Here is a 16,947-nt window from a genome sequence, read left to right as displayed (position 1 = left end):
TCTACAGAGCAAGTTCCAAGACAGCCAGGACTACTCAGAGAAACCCTGACTTGGAGAAAAAAAAGAAAGGAAGAAAAAGAAAGCTTACCTAAGCTAAGCTGCCCTCGAAGGCCTCATTGGCAGAGGCTGCATGTCACTTAGCTGATTTGTAGGTCCTTCTAGATTATAACCTCTAACAAGAAATGACTGTTTGGCACAGAAAGGGGTCTTGTATCAAGGGAACCATGAACCCCACCCTGTACGTTTTTGTTCTTCCTGGAAGCAGCTAGGTCCTGTAAGCACTCTGTGGAGCTTGGGGTTGAGGACCAAGGAGGTAAAGACTTTAGCCAGCAGAGCCAAAAAGGTGGCAACTATTGGCTTGTGTGAGCACTGAGATCTGGAGAGGTGGTACAGGGGGAAGAAGTGGATTTGGACCCTCAGTTCTGGAAGCTGCTCCAAGGCCGCCATGGCCAAGCTGTGTGGTGCTTGATCAGCTGCATCTGCTTACAGTGTCTGGCCAAGAGTATGGTTGTTGAGGACCATTCTTGCTTGCTGCCTGTGGCTCAATCAGAAGGCATTGTTGGCCTTCGTGAGATCACAGAGGTTCGTGTGCAGACCCCGCCCACTTCCTAGAGCCTGCTTCTCTCTGCCTCCATGCCAGGTCCTAATACCCCAGAGGCCAGGGAGCTGTGAGAGCCCAGGGCGAGCACCTCCCATGCCTCCCGCAGGAGCCAGCAGGACATGAAGATCATAGGCCTCCTCCTGCCTCCACTTGTGGCTTGCCCTGAATGCCCCCACTGCAGCTGCGGTGGCTCTCGGATTCCAACTACCTCAAAAGTCCAATCTGGAAAGATGCGGGCTGGTGGCACCTGCCACCCAAGTTGGAGGCTGGGGGCGTGGGGGTGAGTGGAGGGCCTGTGGCACAACTTGTAAATGAGCTCCCAAGCCTAGGGCGACAAGCAAGCTCAGTTCTAGTTCCTGAGGCATCTCAAGTTGGATTTGGTTGGTTGGTTGGTTGGTTTTTTTCAAGACAGGGTCTCTTTGTATAGTCCTGTCTGTCCTGGAACTTGCTTTAAAGGTGTGTGCCACCATCACCTGGTCTCAAGTTCTATGCATATATGCAAAGATCATTTTCATGGAGAGGGACTATAACTTTCGTCAGTATATCAAAACCCCAAGAACCTGCCAAAAATGAAAAATTGAAATTTATGCCCTGGCAATACTGAAGCATGCATGGGCAGCCCATATATGGTGCTTCTGTTGAACTTGTCCATATTGGGTTTCATGGTCTAAGTTGATGAGGACAACTGACCATCGGCAAGAGGGCACCAGATCTCTTTACAGATGGTTGTGACCCACCATGTGGTTGCTGGGAATTGAACTCGGCACCTTTGGAAGAGCAGGTAGTACTCTTAACCGCTGAGCCATGAACCTGCCAACCTAATCCTAGTTTGAATGACCCATACTAGCCTCCTGGCAGGTTTTAAAGCAAGTGGAAGAGAGCCAAACTAACCCTGAGAGTTTGGGACTTTGACCTATATACTCTGAGGCCCACTATAACCATCTTGCTAGAACCTGGAGACAGAACCTTGTAGGTGTGAGGAAACCCCAGCGTCAGCTAAGAGGTCCTAGGAAGGCAGCTAGAGGGTGTGAAGGAGACCTCAAAGACTCCTCCTAACCCTTCAAGCAAACCCTCATCTATCCACAGGCCCAGAGAGGCTGGGCTCAGGTCCACCTGGTTCTTTCCTAGGCACCAAGGGGGGAGAGCGGCTTACTGGCCTTCTGCCCTCCTTTCTTTCTAACCCTGCCTAGCCTCTGCCAGTTCATTTGCCTCCAGAAGCCTCGGCACCTGTGAGGACGTCCTGGACAGCCTGAAAGCCAGGCCCAGAAAGAGCGTTCAGCAGTGAGGACTACCAAAATCCCTTCAGAGGAAGAGGTCAGCACAGACAGATGTGGGAGTCCCCCATGAAGTCCCAGGACAAGCAGCTCCTGCCAAAGCTGCCTCCAAAAGAGTCCTCGCCCAAGGACTCTGGCCTCAAGGCAGTTCCAAGCACACATACTCTTTATGTGGGCCACCTGAACCCCCAGTTCTCTGTGCCCGTGCTTGCCTGCCTGCTACGAGACACCCTAGAGCGGCTGGAGCTGCCAGTGGCCCGTGAGCACATTGAAGTAGTGAGGCGGCCACGAAACACTTATGCACTGGTACAGGTGGCTGCCCCCAAGGCTGCCCTGGCCTCCCTCCCCTGGCGTCTGCAGATGGCCATGGAGGAGCAGCTAATCCTCAAAGAGCTCACAGCCCGTGGCAAAGAACTGGTGTTGAATGAAGGCTTGGAATCCTTAAACCACAGGGAGGTAAGTGTCATTTACCCAAGTGTCCCCTGAAAGGCTTGCTAAGGAAGAGATGAGGAACTGCAAGCATGCCCAGGGGATGTGACTCAAATGACTGGCCCCTCTTCTCAGAGGGACTAATGTTTGCATTCCAATCAGATTTGGGAGGCCCACGACATACATACCAAGTGTTAGTTTTCTCCTCGGCCTACCTCATTTGTTCTGTTGACAAACACCATAAGTTACCAGAGCAAGGCTGAGGCAGGCAAGCCCTTCAGGAGCAGAACCAACTCTGCCAGTCCCAAAGTTGGGGTGGCAGTGGGAGAACAGGCAAGCCCTCATGGCTCACTGAAGACAAATTAAAGGGGACTGAAAAACCAGGCTAGGGAGTACAGAAGGCCCTCTAAGAAAAGATGTTCAGAACAGGTTGTTTGATATCTCTGGAGCTGAGGCTGCAGGCCACAGAGGCACCTGAGGAAGAAGCTGGGCCAGAGGCTGGGTCCAGATCACTACAGCTGTCATGATCCCAGGAAAGCAGGGTCCAGGCCAGTTTTGAGGGGTGAAAGTTTATACTACCAATATCCTTGGGTCTTCTGTCCAGAGGGCAAACTCATGGGGCGTGAACTGTGGCTCTGCAGCTCTGTGATACCTTTGATGCCCGAGCACCTGCTTTTGTATTTCTGTGCCAGTTCTGTTCGTTTCTGAGGCTAAGTTCATCTTCCCTGGGGAGCTGAAGGCTGCTAGGTCCTGTCCATTATAGTGCACCAGCCCAGCTGAGTGTCCTTCCCTATAGAAGTGAAGGCTGCTGGGAAATGGGAGTGGCCACTGGATTGGCATTTAGAGCTCCTGAGAGGATGGGAAGAGGAAGTTACCATGCAGAAACAAAATGCTCAGAGCCCCAGAGATAAAGCAGGAGCCACAGAGGGACTCAGGAAGAAGAAAGCAAGCTAGCTGGCAGACATTCCAGGGACAACAAAGAGAGTAGGGTCCCTCAGTTCAAGGCCCTCCCTACAGCTCTGCCCAGAGAACTACAGGGTACCAAGATGCCTCCTGGGAACATCGGGGCCTGGAACCTATTGCATACTCCCAAGTGGGAAGACTGGCCCATGGGTGGTTCCCACCTCCAAAGGGACAATCTCTTTACCCACCCAGGCATCCTAGAGCAGGCGCCACTGTAAGAGCCCAACCCACGGGCTAGCATGGGCCCTCAGCCTGGGAGAGGACCACTAGCAGTAATGTGATGGGGGTCTAGCAGTCTCTTAGGTTAGGGCTCCTTGTCTTTTACCTTTGCCTATACACCCACTCTCGATCCCCACCCCAACAGGAGGACAGCGGCCCAAGCCCAAGTCCCAGCCCTGGCCCCAGCCCAGGCTTAAGGCGCCCACAGCGGCCCCAGCTGCCAGACCCTTCCCCTAACTGGTGCTGGGCTGGGCGTCGACAGATTTCTCAGAACCGACCCAGTGGCGTGCGCTCTGATAGTGCCATTGTGCACCAGGAGATCTTGGGCCAGGAGCAGCTATTCCAGGGTGCCTTCCTTGGCAGTGAGACACGGAATGTGGAATTTAAGCGAGGCAGCGGTGAGTACCTGAGCCTGGCTTTCAAGCACCACGTACGGCGCTACGTGTGTGCCTTTCTCAACAGTGAGGGTGGCAGCCTGCTGGTAGGTGTCGAGGACAATGGCTTGGTACAGGGCATCCACTGCAGCCACCGTGATGAGGACCGCACACGCCTGCTGGTGGACTCCATCCTGCAGGGCTTCAAACCCCAGGTCTTCCCTGATGCCTACACCCTCACCTTCATCCCAGTCATAAGCACTTCCACAGCCAACACCCCTCTCAAGGTGAGCTACTAGTGCCTGTGGTCACTCAGAACAGTGGGGACTGCCCTGGGACATTGCTGAGCAGCACAGGGGTGGGTAGCAGCAAGCAGAAGCCCACCAGGCTGCTTCTGGGAGGTAAAGTGTGGGGCTGCTAAAGTGGAACTAGGGCTGTCACCATCAGGTGTGGCACCTTCTGAGCTGCTGCTGCCCCTGCTAAGGTACTCCGCCTGACCGTACACACCCCCAAGGCCCAGGGTGAGCCACAGCTCTATGAGACAGACCAGGGGGAGGTATTTCTACGGCGTGACGGAAGCATCCAGGGCCCACTGTCTGTTGGCGCCATCCAGGACTGGTGCAGGCAGGTGAGGAGGCTCTGGCCAAGGAAAGGCTGAGGTCAAGCAGACTCAGACCTCTCCAGTCACTTACCCTAAAGGGCTGGGCAAGCTTGGAGAAGGGAGGGCTTGGATGAAAGGAACTCTGCCTCCTCCCCCAAATTCCACAGCTCAGTAGCCAAAGGGAAAGTCCCAGCGGTCATTTTATTTTTTGGTTTTTCGAGACAGGGTTTCTCTGTAGCTTTGGTGCCTGTCCCGGAACTAGCTCTTGTAGACCAGGCTGGCCTCGAACTCCCAGAGATCCACCTGCCTCTGCCTCCTGCTGGGATTAAAGGCTGCACCACCACGGCCCGGCCCATCAGTCATTTTAAAACCTATACCCAAATCCACAGCACAAAGCGCCACCCACCCTGGCCCATTGAGCCATTATGTTGGAGGACCAGGGGATCAGGGAGATTGGACTACTGAGGTGCTATACGGAAACCCCAAATGTTATGCACTGTACCTGGGTAGAGCCTGGTGAGGGGGTAACAGAAAGCCGGACTGAGTCCCATGGTGCAGTCTTTCTGAGAGAACCACCAGGTAGTGAAAAACAGAGGGCAAGGGAGCTGACACTGGAGACATGGTCAGGTGGTGATCAGGTCCCTGTGCCAGCCCTTGGGAGGCTGCAAAGGGGGCTCCATCCCAGTGGAGTATACAGGCACCTCAAGCTCCTTGGTCAGAGGCATCAGCGTAACCAGGGCCCCCAGGCTACGGCCCATCCCAGAAAAGAAGACTGGCAGCCTGATTATCACTGTCACACTTGTCCTCTCAGAAGTGGACGATAGAGCTGGGCAAGCTGGAAGAGAAGGTGAAGGTGCTAACAGTGGAAAAGGAGCAGCTTCAGCAGCAGCTTCAGCAGCGGCGGTCCCTGTCCTGCAGCTGCTGCGTCCTGTGAGGTTAAGGAAGATGGGGGCTAAGGCCTGGAATAAAACATACATGGGCTACCACCTCTCTCCCTCAGCACTGCTCATGCAGGTGCTGTGGCTTCACCTCCGAACAGGCTGATGATCAGCTCTTGGCACACCACCAAGGAACCCCGATTTCGGAAAACTTAGCTAGTTATTCTAGAAGAGGAGCAACTGTGTCTGGCTTCCTTTCCTCTCCATAGCAATGTCAGTTTCTCCCACTGAAGTACATGCTGCAGGCCAGGGATATGGTCTGTGTTCAGAACACAGGCATGTGGTAGGTACCTAATTCCCTAATGAGACAATCAAGGGTACTTTTAAAGTACTGACAAATAACATTTTATAAGACAACGAAAGTAGTTATCCACTCTCCCTTTCTTGAGGTTCTCAGCCACATTCAGAGTAGGCATCAAAGAGAAAAAGGCACTGTATCCTCAACACGTGCACACACGAGTTTTGAAATTTCAGCTCCCATGCCCCACTCACCAGCTACTGGACACTCCCTGGACCACTCACCACTCAAAACCTGATCTTTCCATGCAGCAAACAGAATACAACCCCCACCAGAACTTACAATGCTGCCAGGGACCAAACATCATCAGAAATGTTCAAGACATTTACCACACACTGGTGTTCACAGGGCTCCACGCGCTCCTAAAAAGCCAGAACACACTCTGTATGGATGCACAGCTCCCTAGGCCTGGATGTAGCAGGGAGGGCCTTGGACTTCCCACAGGGCAGTTCCCTGCCCTCTCTCAAGCAGGGAGGGAGAGGGAGAAGGGGGTGTGGGGGAGCGGGAGGGGATAGGGAGGAGGGAAGGAAGTCTAAATATTTGAACGGAAAAATAAAAAAAGGGGGAGAAAAGAAAAGAGAAAAGAATGCGCTCCTAAGGCTGAGTTGTGGCTCCGGTGGTAGAACATTTCGCTCACTAGCTTGAGCCCCAGGATAATCAAAATAAATGAATGTAAAAATTAAGTCATTACTCAAGAAGCCAGAGAATGTTCTGGGTATCATCAACCCATGTTAGATTCTGGTCCAGGAGGCAACATCCTCGGAAGTATTTTTCTCTGGAAGCTGGTTTCTGCTAAGGCAGGTAGTCACAGGAAGCACAGCTGCCACCTGCCCTTGTCCCCTAGGTCTGAGGCGAACACATTAAGGACATAGAAGCCTGCCAGGTTCCCTCCGGCTAGGGAGAAGCCTGCGGTCTGGTAGTCATTGGACACAGAGGGCCGCCCTCCAGCACCATGGCAAACTCCAGGGATTTTTCTTTTTGCTGACAGGTTATACAGGTAGCTGGCATGTGGCAACTGGTCAATAGTGAGGCCATCTTCATCACTCTCCATCAGAAAAGCATTCCAAACAGCTCTTCCAAACCACTCCACACCCAGCCAAGCCCTCTGGGACACACTGCCTCTGCATGGGGAAAAATGAAACCACTGGGTAGGGAAGGAGAGTTAGAAGTACAATCAGCTACAACCCAGACAGGATCTACATAGAAGTAAACATAAGCTTACTGAGAAGTGAGAGAAAGATAGGATGCTTTTGATCAGGAGGCCTCAAGGATGATAGTGGCATTGGACCAGGAAATTTGAGTCTGAGGTAGCTGGGCTAACTGGCGAGACACATATCCCTGCCCCCAAGGCTCCATGTCTCAATTTACAGCAAGTGAAGGATATTACTTTTACCACCTATACACAACTACGCCTGCAGCCTGAGTGAGTGAATGCTGCCACCATCACCTCATAATTGACTTTGAAAAGAATCTAGTCCCTGTGACCTTGAACTTCTGAGCCTCAACTCTAGAGGTCACAAATGGGTGCAGAGTGAGAGAAAGAAGACCAGCTGGTTAAAATAGCCCTTGGTTAGCTGTGTGGCTCCATGTGTGAAGTGCCCTGTCTGCAGTGAGCAAATGATCCTGTCCAGGCAGCCCATGGTTCTGCTTTTCCCCAGCTGAGTAACACACAGCAGCAGTTGGCTTTGAATCCCTTGGTACATGGTATGTCATGACAAACTGAAGCCTTGCTGAGAAATCCTGGTTGCTACTAAGGCTTGCATCTTACTTTGATACAAAGCATCAGACTGCTGGCTTAGGAACAGCCCAGCATTGAAGCTCAGTGCCCAAGGAAAAACACACCAACCAGTGACAGAATGAGAACGCACATCAATGGTTCCTCATTATTTATTAAGTTAGGAGTATACATTGAGTCAGCCACCATAGTGTGGGCACATGGCCACACCCACTGCTATGTCACATTAAGAAAATAACTTTTCGAATTGCATTTCAGATGCAATAACACCATTCTGGAAGAAAAAATACCCCCAAACCAATGCTGCATACATAAGAGAGGGCTCATAACTAGTTCCCAAGATTGCTCTTTTCTTGACCCCTTGATGCAAGGAGTGTTCTGAGCTGCACAAACAGGAAGTGCGGCCAGAGCCCCAAGGTTTTTATGTGACACTTCATAGAGCTTGTCTGATGTGCCTAAGAACCAAACATCCCTCTGGATGACAAGGGCCACAACTGGCACCAAGTCCCCCACAACTCAGCAGGACCGAGATTCCAACAATACCTACAGTCAGAAGCCCAGCACTGGAAGAGCTGGCATCCCAGGGAAATAATAGCAACGCACTTGAGTGGCAGTAACTCGAGTGGTTGATGGCCTTCAACCAGCCGCTGGCCACCATCAGGTCCCATCCAAAGTCCTACTTCCCATGCCAGAAACACAACTGCAAAGGAATTGTCTCACAAACAGGTATGTCGCAGGAGCCAATATAAATGATAGGACATGCAAGTGGCAAAGTCTTCCAAGTACTTTTTCCCCATAATAAAATAATCTTAATAAAAACATAATTTAAAGGAAGTGTCAAAAGCAGAGTGTAAAATCATAGTTGTAAACTATCAGGTCAAAGGCTTTCTTGAAGAATCATCCTGTTTAAAAAAAAAATGCTAGAATTACATGATTAGAGAAGTGTCAGAACTTGGTCAGCTGCCAGCCACCACAGGGAACGAGGCCTGTTCCTGTGGGGAAAATGGCAGAAGCCTGCATTTGCAATTCCACAGAACCACACACCTTGATGTGCAGCAACCCTCTGTGCTATGCTCAGCCAGATACAAGCACTCTGTCTAAAGTGGCAGCCTGCTTCAAGGCTGCTGAGGGACAGGCACTCCCAATGACTAACAAATGTCTGTGTGTGTGGAGGGGAGTGTGGGTGTATGCACCTGTGTGTGCCCTCTACGTGGAGGACAGGCTGGCAGGCGTCTTCCTGTCACTTTTCAGTTTACTTTATGAGACAACTCAGTCTCTGCAGCTCACTGATACAGCTGGGTGGGCTGGCCAGTGAGCTCTTAGAGACCGTCTATTTTAAATAGACATTAAAAACGTCACTTACCAGATCAGTCCTGATTTATTGATGGAAACTTCAGTTCAGTGATTTCAGAGTCGGGGGAGCTGCTCCCACTTCTGTCACTGTAAGTGTCCCTGTGAAATACAGGTTTACTCATCTCCCAGCTAACAATTTACTTCCCCATCTCTGTAACCCGTTATACAATAGTATGTCCACACATGGCAACAATCTCTACCACACATGTGAGGCTGTGGAGGGATTTCCTTCTGAGTACTTCAATACTGATATGGTTGCCACCTACTGAGAGAAACTGGTTTCAGATAAAAGTAATCAGGCATAAGCCCACCTGGCTGTGACCCACCTGCCATGGACAGGATCTGCTCAGCAGCATTCCCACAACCAGAAATCATAGAAATGAGGCCTGGCCAGTAAGACAGGGGAAGCCTAACAAAACCCCAGGAAAAGGACGGGAACCTTCAACCTTTACAGCATAGCAAGGACCTGCCAAATGGCTTTTTCTTAGAGACTCACTGTGATTAATATCTCTACCTGGGTGAGAGCCGGCAACCTTTCTGCAGGTAGTGTGGGAGCCTCCCAACAGAGGCCAGAAGGAGGCCAAAGTAGGGTGGGGAGGGCTTGATAGGCCTGGACAGGAACTCGGGGTGATACTGCACCCCAACAAAGAATGGGTGATCTGCAACACAACAAATTCAGAAGGAAAAATTAGTATTCTGTGCATACAAAGATGAGACAAATAAACCCTAAGAGTGTTTGAAAGAAAATTCAAGGCAAAAGGTATTCCAAAGCAGGAGGGAGCTGACATGTTCCTCAATACCATATACCTCAGGGCTGAGGCTCCTGCTCTCCAGAGTCCTGAGTATCTTGTGACTTGCCTACAGTTCACATGAAATCTGAAAGGAATTTAGCACCAAGTCCAGCTCTTCATGCTGGGAGAGCCCAGGGCTACATGGTTGCTCTGGAAGCCAGGCTTAGGGATGCACCTCCCCTCTCCAGAACTGTGACAGAAACTGCTGCCCAGACACTGCTGCCTCCTCGTTTTTCTTTAGACATGGTCTATCTGGCTCTGGCCCCAGCTAACCTGAACTCATCCTCCTCCCTCAACTCTTTAAGGGCTGGAACTGCAGTGTGTGACACCGCCTCACCTGGGAAACACATTTTTCTATTTTCCCACAAACCGAGGAGTTATCACTACCCAGTCACCTTCCAACTCCAAAATCTCCATCCTTTCGCCTTCAACATCTTGGCCAACAAACTTCAAGCCTTGCTCTTCCAAGCACTTCTTCAAGACTGGATTCACCTGGGGGGCAGGAAAACTCATTATGCTGGCCTCTCCATTCCCTTCTTTGCAGAGTAACAGAAGGAGCAGGCTCACATCCTCACCTCAAATCGGTGGCGGTGCCTCTCTTCCAAGTAGTCTATGTCTCCATAGAGTTTCCCTACAGAAAACCAGGCAATTTGTATGACAAACAATCTATGTAAACTACTAACTTCCCAATTCACTCCATCATGTAGGTAGTAAACCAGGCAACCAAAAATTCTGCTAGCCATCTGCTCTTGATATATATAATTCAGATAATTCCTGGGGCTCGGACTCCTCTGCCCAAACTAAGTACCAGAACAGGAACAAACTTTCACGGGGTCCCTTGAACAATCACTGCTAAATGCAAAGCACTGTGATGCTGGAACCACAGGGACAGGACAGGCCCTCAGAACAGTGTCTGGAAGGGAAATGAAAAGCTGGCTGGTGCCTGGTGATTGTGGATAAACAAGCAGTGTGAGGAAATGGGGTGCTTACTGACTCGCTCCTCACTGCCTACTGAGGCCCCAAATCCATATAACAGCACAGCTGGAAAAACTGGAAAATGGTACAAGTGATTCTCAAACTAGTCTGCCACTGGAACTCCCACAAGATATAGAAAGCAATGTTTCCACTGGGCAAGGCAATGTCTACTAATTTTCTTCGATATTTTCCTCCTCCAATTCTCCTAAGTTTTTAACCATGATTATTTGTTAGAATAAAATGTATTTAAACTATATGAAATTGTGATTTTTTTCTTTAACCATCAAATTCTGCATAGTTTTATTTACTAGTATAAGAAAGTAACCATGGATTGCAATGGATTTAACCTAATGGCTTGTCTGCATTACCAGAGACCATCTAGCTAACACAGAACATCCTAAACAAGCATGAAAAGGAGGAAGAAAAAATTGCAAAAACAGGAACAAGGCCAAGAAAAAGTTGGCCTGGCTCTTTGGAGCTACAGCACCACCTAGCCCATGTGCCCTGTATAAACCAGGACAAAAGCCAGACTCATGTGAAACAACTTACTCATGACTGAGTTCTTGGTCTGGAACAGGGTTCTCCTCTTGCCCAGCCTCATGGTTCCACCCATCTGCCCAGGATTATGTTCTGGCATGTCTATGACCTAGAGATGTTCAGAAAACAAATCTGATTTCCACATTTGCTGCTGTTAAAGTCAGACCTCCTTCCCCAAGTGAAGCACTCCAAGAAAGGAGTTCAGTGCTTCAGCCTGCCTCATGATGCTGTCCCCTTGGGAGGTCAAAGGCTCTGTGCTGTGGCACCACACTAATATGGCCACAAGACTAACTAGTCAGACATGGCTGTCCTCTGGGTCTGAAAAAAGGGTACAAAAGACCAACAGCCACTAACAAGTTTATGAACAGGGAGACTGTGGCACCCCAAAGGGGGCTGAAATGGCTTGCCTCTTGGCCCAGCATGCCTGAGCACCTTACAAACTCCTCCAGGCTTCCCTATGCACCACTCCCTCATCCCACTGTTCTTACATTAACAAAACTCCAACTTCAGATCACCTAATATACAGATGCTAAGTCACTGAGATCAAAAACCTGTCCATCTTCTCAGCGACAAAACAGTTCCTTGTACACAACCAATGATTAGCATTTGCTGAATACTGAAAAAGAAAATGCTTAAGTATGCCTGTCACTCATGGGCTAGGGATTCAAAGACAAAGCTCCTCCCCAGTGAACCTCAGTACCATCACAGGCTGTCTAGGCCACATATCTAGGTGATCAACAGCAGCAGTATTGCAGTCTGGAAAAAGCCTTGCTTACCACTAAAGAAATCACCACTCCGAGCTTGTCAACCCTGAGCCTGTCTATCTTTCAGGATTGGTACCCAAGAGAACATGAACTGCTTTATGGAACTCTGAGAACAATGGTTACCATCAACAAGCCTCCACCCCCACACACTTCCCACCAGGAACTGAGGGGACAGGAGAGCTGTCTCCTTGCTATCAGGGACCATACCTGTCTATTACAGATTTCCTGTGGTTACCTGAAAAGACTGGTAAGGAATTAAGTGAAAACTCAGAAAGTCCTTATCATGAGATCTGAGGGTTTTGGGGACGCAGTGACCTCACTGCCTGTCTGCCATCCCCTGCTTCAGAGACGTCCTTCCACCCTTTCTAAGCCCTGAGAGGTTCAAATGCTTGACTCACCACAGGATGGCTAGTCTTAGGGTCAAATTCTGTAGAATTAGCATCTGAAAAGTTAAAATATTTGAGTTATGAAAATAGCTATAAACAAAACCTGTTATTGTTTCATGCTAAGCAACAAATCACGATCTCTTTCTCTGTTTAAAGTTAATGGCCAAATAATTAAGAGCATTCGGCTCTTCCAGATGACCTAGATTTGGTTCCTAGTGCCCACACAGCTATTGACAACCATCCATAATTTCAGTTCCAGGGGATCCAGTGCCATCTGACCTCCATGGACACCAGGCAAATAGAATGCACTTACAAACATTCATATGCACAAAGTAAAAAAAAATAAAAATAAATTGTTACAAAGTTATGGAACACCAAAAGCCAGGTGTGGTGGCACATGTCTTTAATTCTAGAACTCAAGATACAAAGGCACGGAAAATATTGTGAGTTAAAGTCCTGATCTACAGAGAGTTCAAGACCAACTAGAGCTACACAGTGAGACTCCGTCTCAAAATACAAAAAGCAAAAAACAAGGCCCCCCAAAAAAGAGAGAGAGAACTAGTAAATTTTTTTGTTTCGTCTGCTTTTTTTTCAAGACAGGGTTTCACTGTGTAACAGTACTAGCAGTCCAGGAACTAGCTAGCTTTTGTATATCAGGCTGGCCTCAAACTCACAGATTTCCCTGCCTCTGCCTCTTGAGTGCTGGGATTAGAGGCGGACGCACCACTGCCCGGCTATAATAATTAAAATATAATCACATAGTTTTATCCCTTCAGGGGACAGTAAAATAGGACTAAACACCCGTGAACTCGCCCTATCAAATCTTTATCTTTCTGGGAAGTCAAACTGCAAGGTGGATAAAAATCATGTTAGATTGTTTCTCTGATAACAGTTTTTACATTAATTTTTCATTTTGTTATAGATTCTCTAAGGTGAGTAAGAACTGTTCCCTCTGCCTTCCGTCCTCAGCATCTAATATGCTGTCATCCTCAGTTAAGTTAGGAATTAGCTGAGCTGTTACTTTTCTTTGCAGCACTGGGAATGAATCCAGGGCCTTGCAAAATGTCCAGCCCTTTTTCATTTTTAATTTGAGACAAGGTCTTGTTGTACAGTCCAGGTCATCATGAAACTCACTGTCTCAGTCTCTGAAAAAGGTGGGAAGTTAACTGATTTCAACATAAACTACCTTCCTATAGGTTGCACTAGGCAAAAAGGCAAAGGATCAAATCCCTTTCTGTGTGAATGTAAGGTACTGTTTCCTGCCTGGGCCCAAATCAGGCTAAGCATATCATAAGGCCACTTGCCCAACTAGGAACCCCAGGGGGAGGGAGGAGCTTGAGCTTGAGTGTAAAAGCATCCAAGAATCCTAGATGCCAGCTCCGGGTGATGAGCATAGTCCTTGTGAAGACTCAGACACCAGAAATAAAGGACAAGCTGCTTATCCCCACTGAGCCATGGTCCCCAGGGTTGTGAGGTGGAACCCAGCCTTGGCCACAAGCCAGCTGCCCAGAGGCTCTCACACTACAGACAGCTTTTTCATACCTACATGCTTCATTTTGTAGCAAGCTCAAAAGCCAGCACTGTGAGAAGTCTAGTCTCTCATAGTCATCCAGTTACAAGTAGATCTTACACTTTCTGGCAGGAACTGATAGGGACTATTTGTTTATAGTGTTTCACCTACTTTTGCTGTTATTTTTTTCAAGACCTGGTTTCTCTGGGTAGCCCTGCCTGTCCTGGAACTTACTTTGTAGACCAGACTGGCCTTGAAATCACAGAAATCCACCTGCCTTTGCTTCCTGGGTGCTAGAATTAAAGGCATATGCCACCATCATCACTCAGCTTCACCTCATTTTTTTCAACTGTGTGAAGTGATGCCTATTCTATAGGCAACAGAAGTCAGAAAAACTAAGTTGCCTAAAACTACCTATATATTTAGTGATAAAGCCAGAACTTGAGCCCAAGTCTATAACTACACCATCCTTCTGTACATCAGTGGCTTCTTGCTGGACAACATCTGGGTGGTGGTCACTGTGTTCAAAGTAAGAATCTTGAGACAAAACATGCAGGGCAACAGCCAAAGACCTGTTCACTCAAGTGCTACTTCATGCATATGTAGAGGGATTCTTGCACCACTATGAATAAGGTGCCTTCTTCCCTGAACACTGAGACTTGCTGAGAAAACAGGCATCATACTCACAGCTCTCAACCACCAGCATACAATGGCTTTCAGGCCAGGAATGAGTTGCTAAACAAGACACTTACCTTGCCATCCCAGCACATTTCTTGAAAATTCTACCACTGCTAGCTGCATTCCTAAGCACACACCTTCCAAGAGAAGGAAAAATAATGTCAATCTCCACTGAGAGGGCAACTCCTCCATTCCCCCCAGCCTGTCTTTGTGTCTTGAGTGGAAATCATATGCTTAACATCATGTCTGAAACACCCAAAAGCTTTACCTGCTGAAGTAAACAAGGACTTATATACACATGAAGATTCAGGGTTCTGCAAAGCTACTCAGTTAAAGAAATGAAACTCCACTCGGCACCTTAAAAATCCACGCTCCCAATTCTTTCTCATTATGTGCTCATTTCCAGGTTGGTCAGGTTGAAAACCACTTAACTGTGCAGCAACAGGAAGCATCCAGAAATCACTCGGCCCAGTTACTGGCTGTTTTGCCAAGTGAGGATAACACAAAACCCAGCCTTACATGCACTGCAAACATTTCCTATCTCAGTTCACTTTCTCAAAATTCCTTGTTATTTACATGTAGCTCAAAAACTTTCCATACTACGAATCTGAGGGCCAATGAGATGGCTCGGTAGCTGAAAGTGCTAACCTAAGCCTAATAACCTAAGCTCAATTCCTGGGACAAAATAGTGGAAGGAGAGAACCATGACAAGTTGTTTTCTGCCTTCTACATGTATGCCATGACATGTTCCTACACACATACACATAAGAAAATATAATTGAATTTCCCCCAGAAAATTCCTCTCCTCTCTAGGAAAAAAAAAAAAAAAAATGGCATCTTCCTCATTCTTCTCTCTACAGAGTGAAGAGGGCACAGCAGGGCTCCTTACCCAAAAAAGGCTTCTTCTGTTTCCTAGCCCAGGCAATTGCTTGAATTTTTCCTTCTGTTCCCCGAACACCAAATCCTCCTGGAACCAACACTCCACTGCAGAGAGAAGAAGACAAAGCAACTTCCCTTTTCCACTAATCCAGCCCTTAATCATACCAAAGAAGCCACTTCCAAAATACTGAGCCATGAACTAACTTCCCATATATCTAAGCCCCCAGGGGGTCTGAGACTACAGCTGGAAGACTGGGGGTACACATTCTGTGAATGTAAACACAATAAACTTAGTGCAAACAGAAACATGGGCTATCAGGATGCTGCTGCTACTGTCCTTGACCCTAATTCATCATTCGTATTTCTTTTCTGAGATAGGTCTTTCAGTATAGCCCAGACTGGCTCCAAACTCACAAATCCCCCTTGCCTCAGCCTCCTAAATACCAGACTGTAGGTATGTTCAAAGTGCAGTCAGCGCACGTTTCCTCTGGATTCCAGTTCCTCAGTTTCCATGAGGGGCCTCAGCAGTGCACCACACTGACCAAGCAAATCAGCAGTAGTTCAGAGCCTCATAACACTGACTGCTCTAGTGCATTCAAACTTCCTTCTATTTTTTATATTTTAAGAAAAATCTAACTGGGCATAGTGGAACACACCTTTAATACCAATGATTGGGAGGCGGAGGCAGACAGATCTCTGAGTTCAAGGCCAGACTAAAGTTCTAGGGCGAACAGGGCTAAGCAGAGAAACCTTCTCTTAAGAGGACCTGGGGATGTGGTTTAGTGACAGAGCACTTGCCCTACATTAGTATTAGCAGCAGCTATCAAAAACAATTTATGAGACTCAACTGATGGCTACTCATCAAATGATCCAGATGAAAACAATATTTAAGCCCCATGAAGTATCAGTAAAATGAGAGTTTATTTCTTTAGATCCAACTATAACGTCGCATTTTTTTAAACAAATTATTCCATTTACTAGGCTGTCTAATCATTAAAAGACATTTTAACAGGCAAAAGACCTCCCTCAGCACTGGAAGCACAGGTCTATGTGGATTGGCAGAGAAGGCTACTTACTGAGCACTGCAGAGCTTCTGCCATGCCTCATGGTAACGCACAGGGTCCTCCTGCAGGGTGCTGGGCTCCAGATCTGTGGAATCAATGTACTGGGGCACCACGCAGAGAGAAAAACAGAAGCTTATGAATCCAACCATACCTCTCAACTTTCAAATAACATTATCAATGTTCCATCTCCCTTAATTTCAGTTTAAAGTGAACATAATTAAATTCAATAATTTAGTATTTAATAAAAAATAATATTTTAATTAAGGGTCCCCCTTAAGATTATTTAACCGTCAAGTCCAATTCTACCCACTCCACTTGGAGTATTTAGATCTTGCAAGTAAGTCACTGGAAAAGGCTCTGTCCTTTGTTCAAATGACACTCTCCACAGGCCATCCCACATAGGTTTTTGGTTTATTTGCTAGCTGGTTTTTCCATTTTTCTCCCACCTGAATGAAAGTATGATTTATAAAAAATAAGATATAACCATTTTAGGAATAGTACCCTGTACTGGCTGGTTTTATGACAAGCTGACACAAACTAGAGTCATCACAGAGGAGGGAGCCTCAGTTGAGAAAATG

At 47.9% G+C, this 16,947-nt stretch overlaps 2 protein-coding genes across 3 annotated transcripts in view; one reads left to right on the top strand and one right to left on the bottom strand.

Annotated features, from left to right (window-relative positions):
* The first annotated feature begins 1,944 nt into the window (after positions 1–1,944).
* Positions 1,945–5,395, top strand: Slfnl1 (schlafen like 1). The gene is made up of 4 exons (XM_041652252.1): positions 1,945–2,331; positions 3,803–4,147; positions 4,345–4,488; positions 5,273–5,395. The coding sequence occupies exons 1-4, from the start codon at positions 1,945–1,947 to the stop codon at positions 5,393–5,395; spliced, it is 999 nt and encodes a 332-aa protein (XP_041508186.1).
* Ctps1 (CTP synthase 1) overlaps positions 5,204–16,947 on the bottom strand; it is a 31,367-nt gene continuing 19,623 nt past the window's right edge. The window contains exons 9-18 of one of the 2 annotated variants that reach the window (XM_041652250.1): positions 16,382–16,470; positions 15,316–15,410; positions 14,501–14,563; positions 12,251–12,294; positions 11,101–11,197; positions 10,152–10,207; positions 9,972–10,068; positions 9,300–9,444; positions 8,796–8,884; positions 5,204–6,818 (exon numbers count right to left, since the gene is read on the bottom strand). In XM_041652250.1, the coding sequence (XP_041508184.1) occupies positions 8,800–8,884; positions 9,300–9,444; positions 9,972–10,068; positions 10,152–10,207; positions 11,101–11,197; positions 12,251–12,294; positions 14,501–14,563; positions 15,316–15,410; positions 16,382–16,470 (771 nt within the window). In that variant the 3' untranslated portion in view covers positions 5,204–6,818; positions 8,796–8,799. Of the gene's footprint in view, positions 6,819–7,568; positions 8,335–8,795; positions 8,885–9,299; positions 9,445–9,971; positions 10,069–10,151; positions 10,208–11,100; positions 11,198–12,250; positions 12,295–14,500; positions 14,564–15,315; positions 15,411–16,381; positions 16,471–16,947 lie in introns of those variants that run through there. The other variant, XM_041652251.1, reaches the window with a different exon arrangement.

This window comes from Microtus oregoni, unplaced genomic scaffold, assembly GCF_018167655.1.
Source record: "Microtus oregoni isolate MIOR12 unplaced genomic scaffold, Mior012 000005F_ref0000423, whole genome shotgun sequence".
NCBI classification, from domain to species: Eukaryota; Metazoa; Chordata; class Mammalia; order Rodentia; family Cricetidae; genus Microtus; species Microtus oregoni.
The sequence above is the reverse complement of the archived record's forward strand: the minus strand, read 5'-3'. Positions and strand labels throughout refer to the sequence as shown.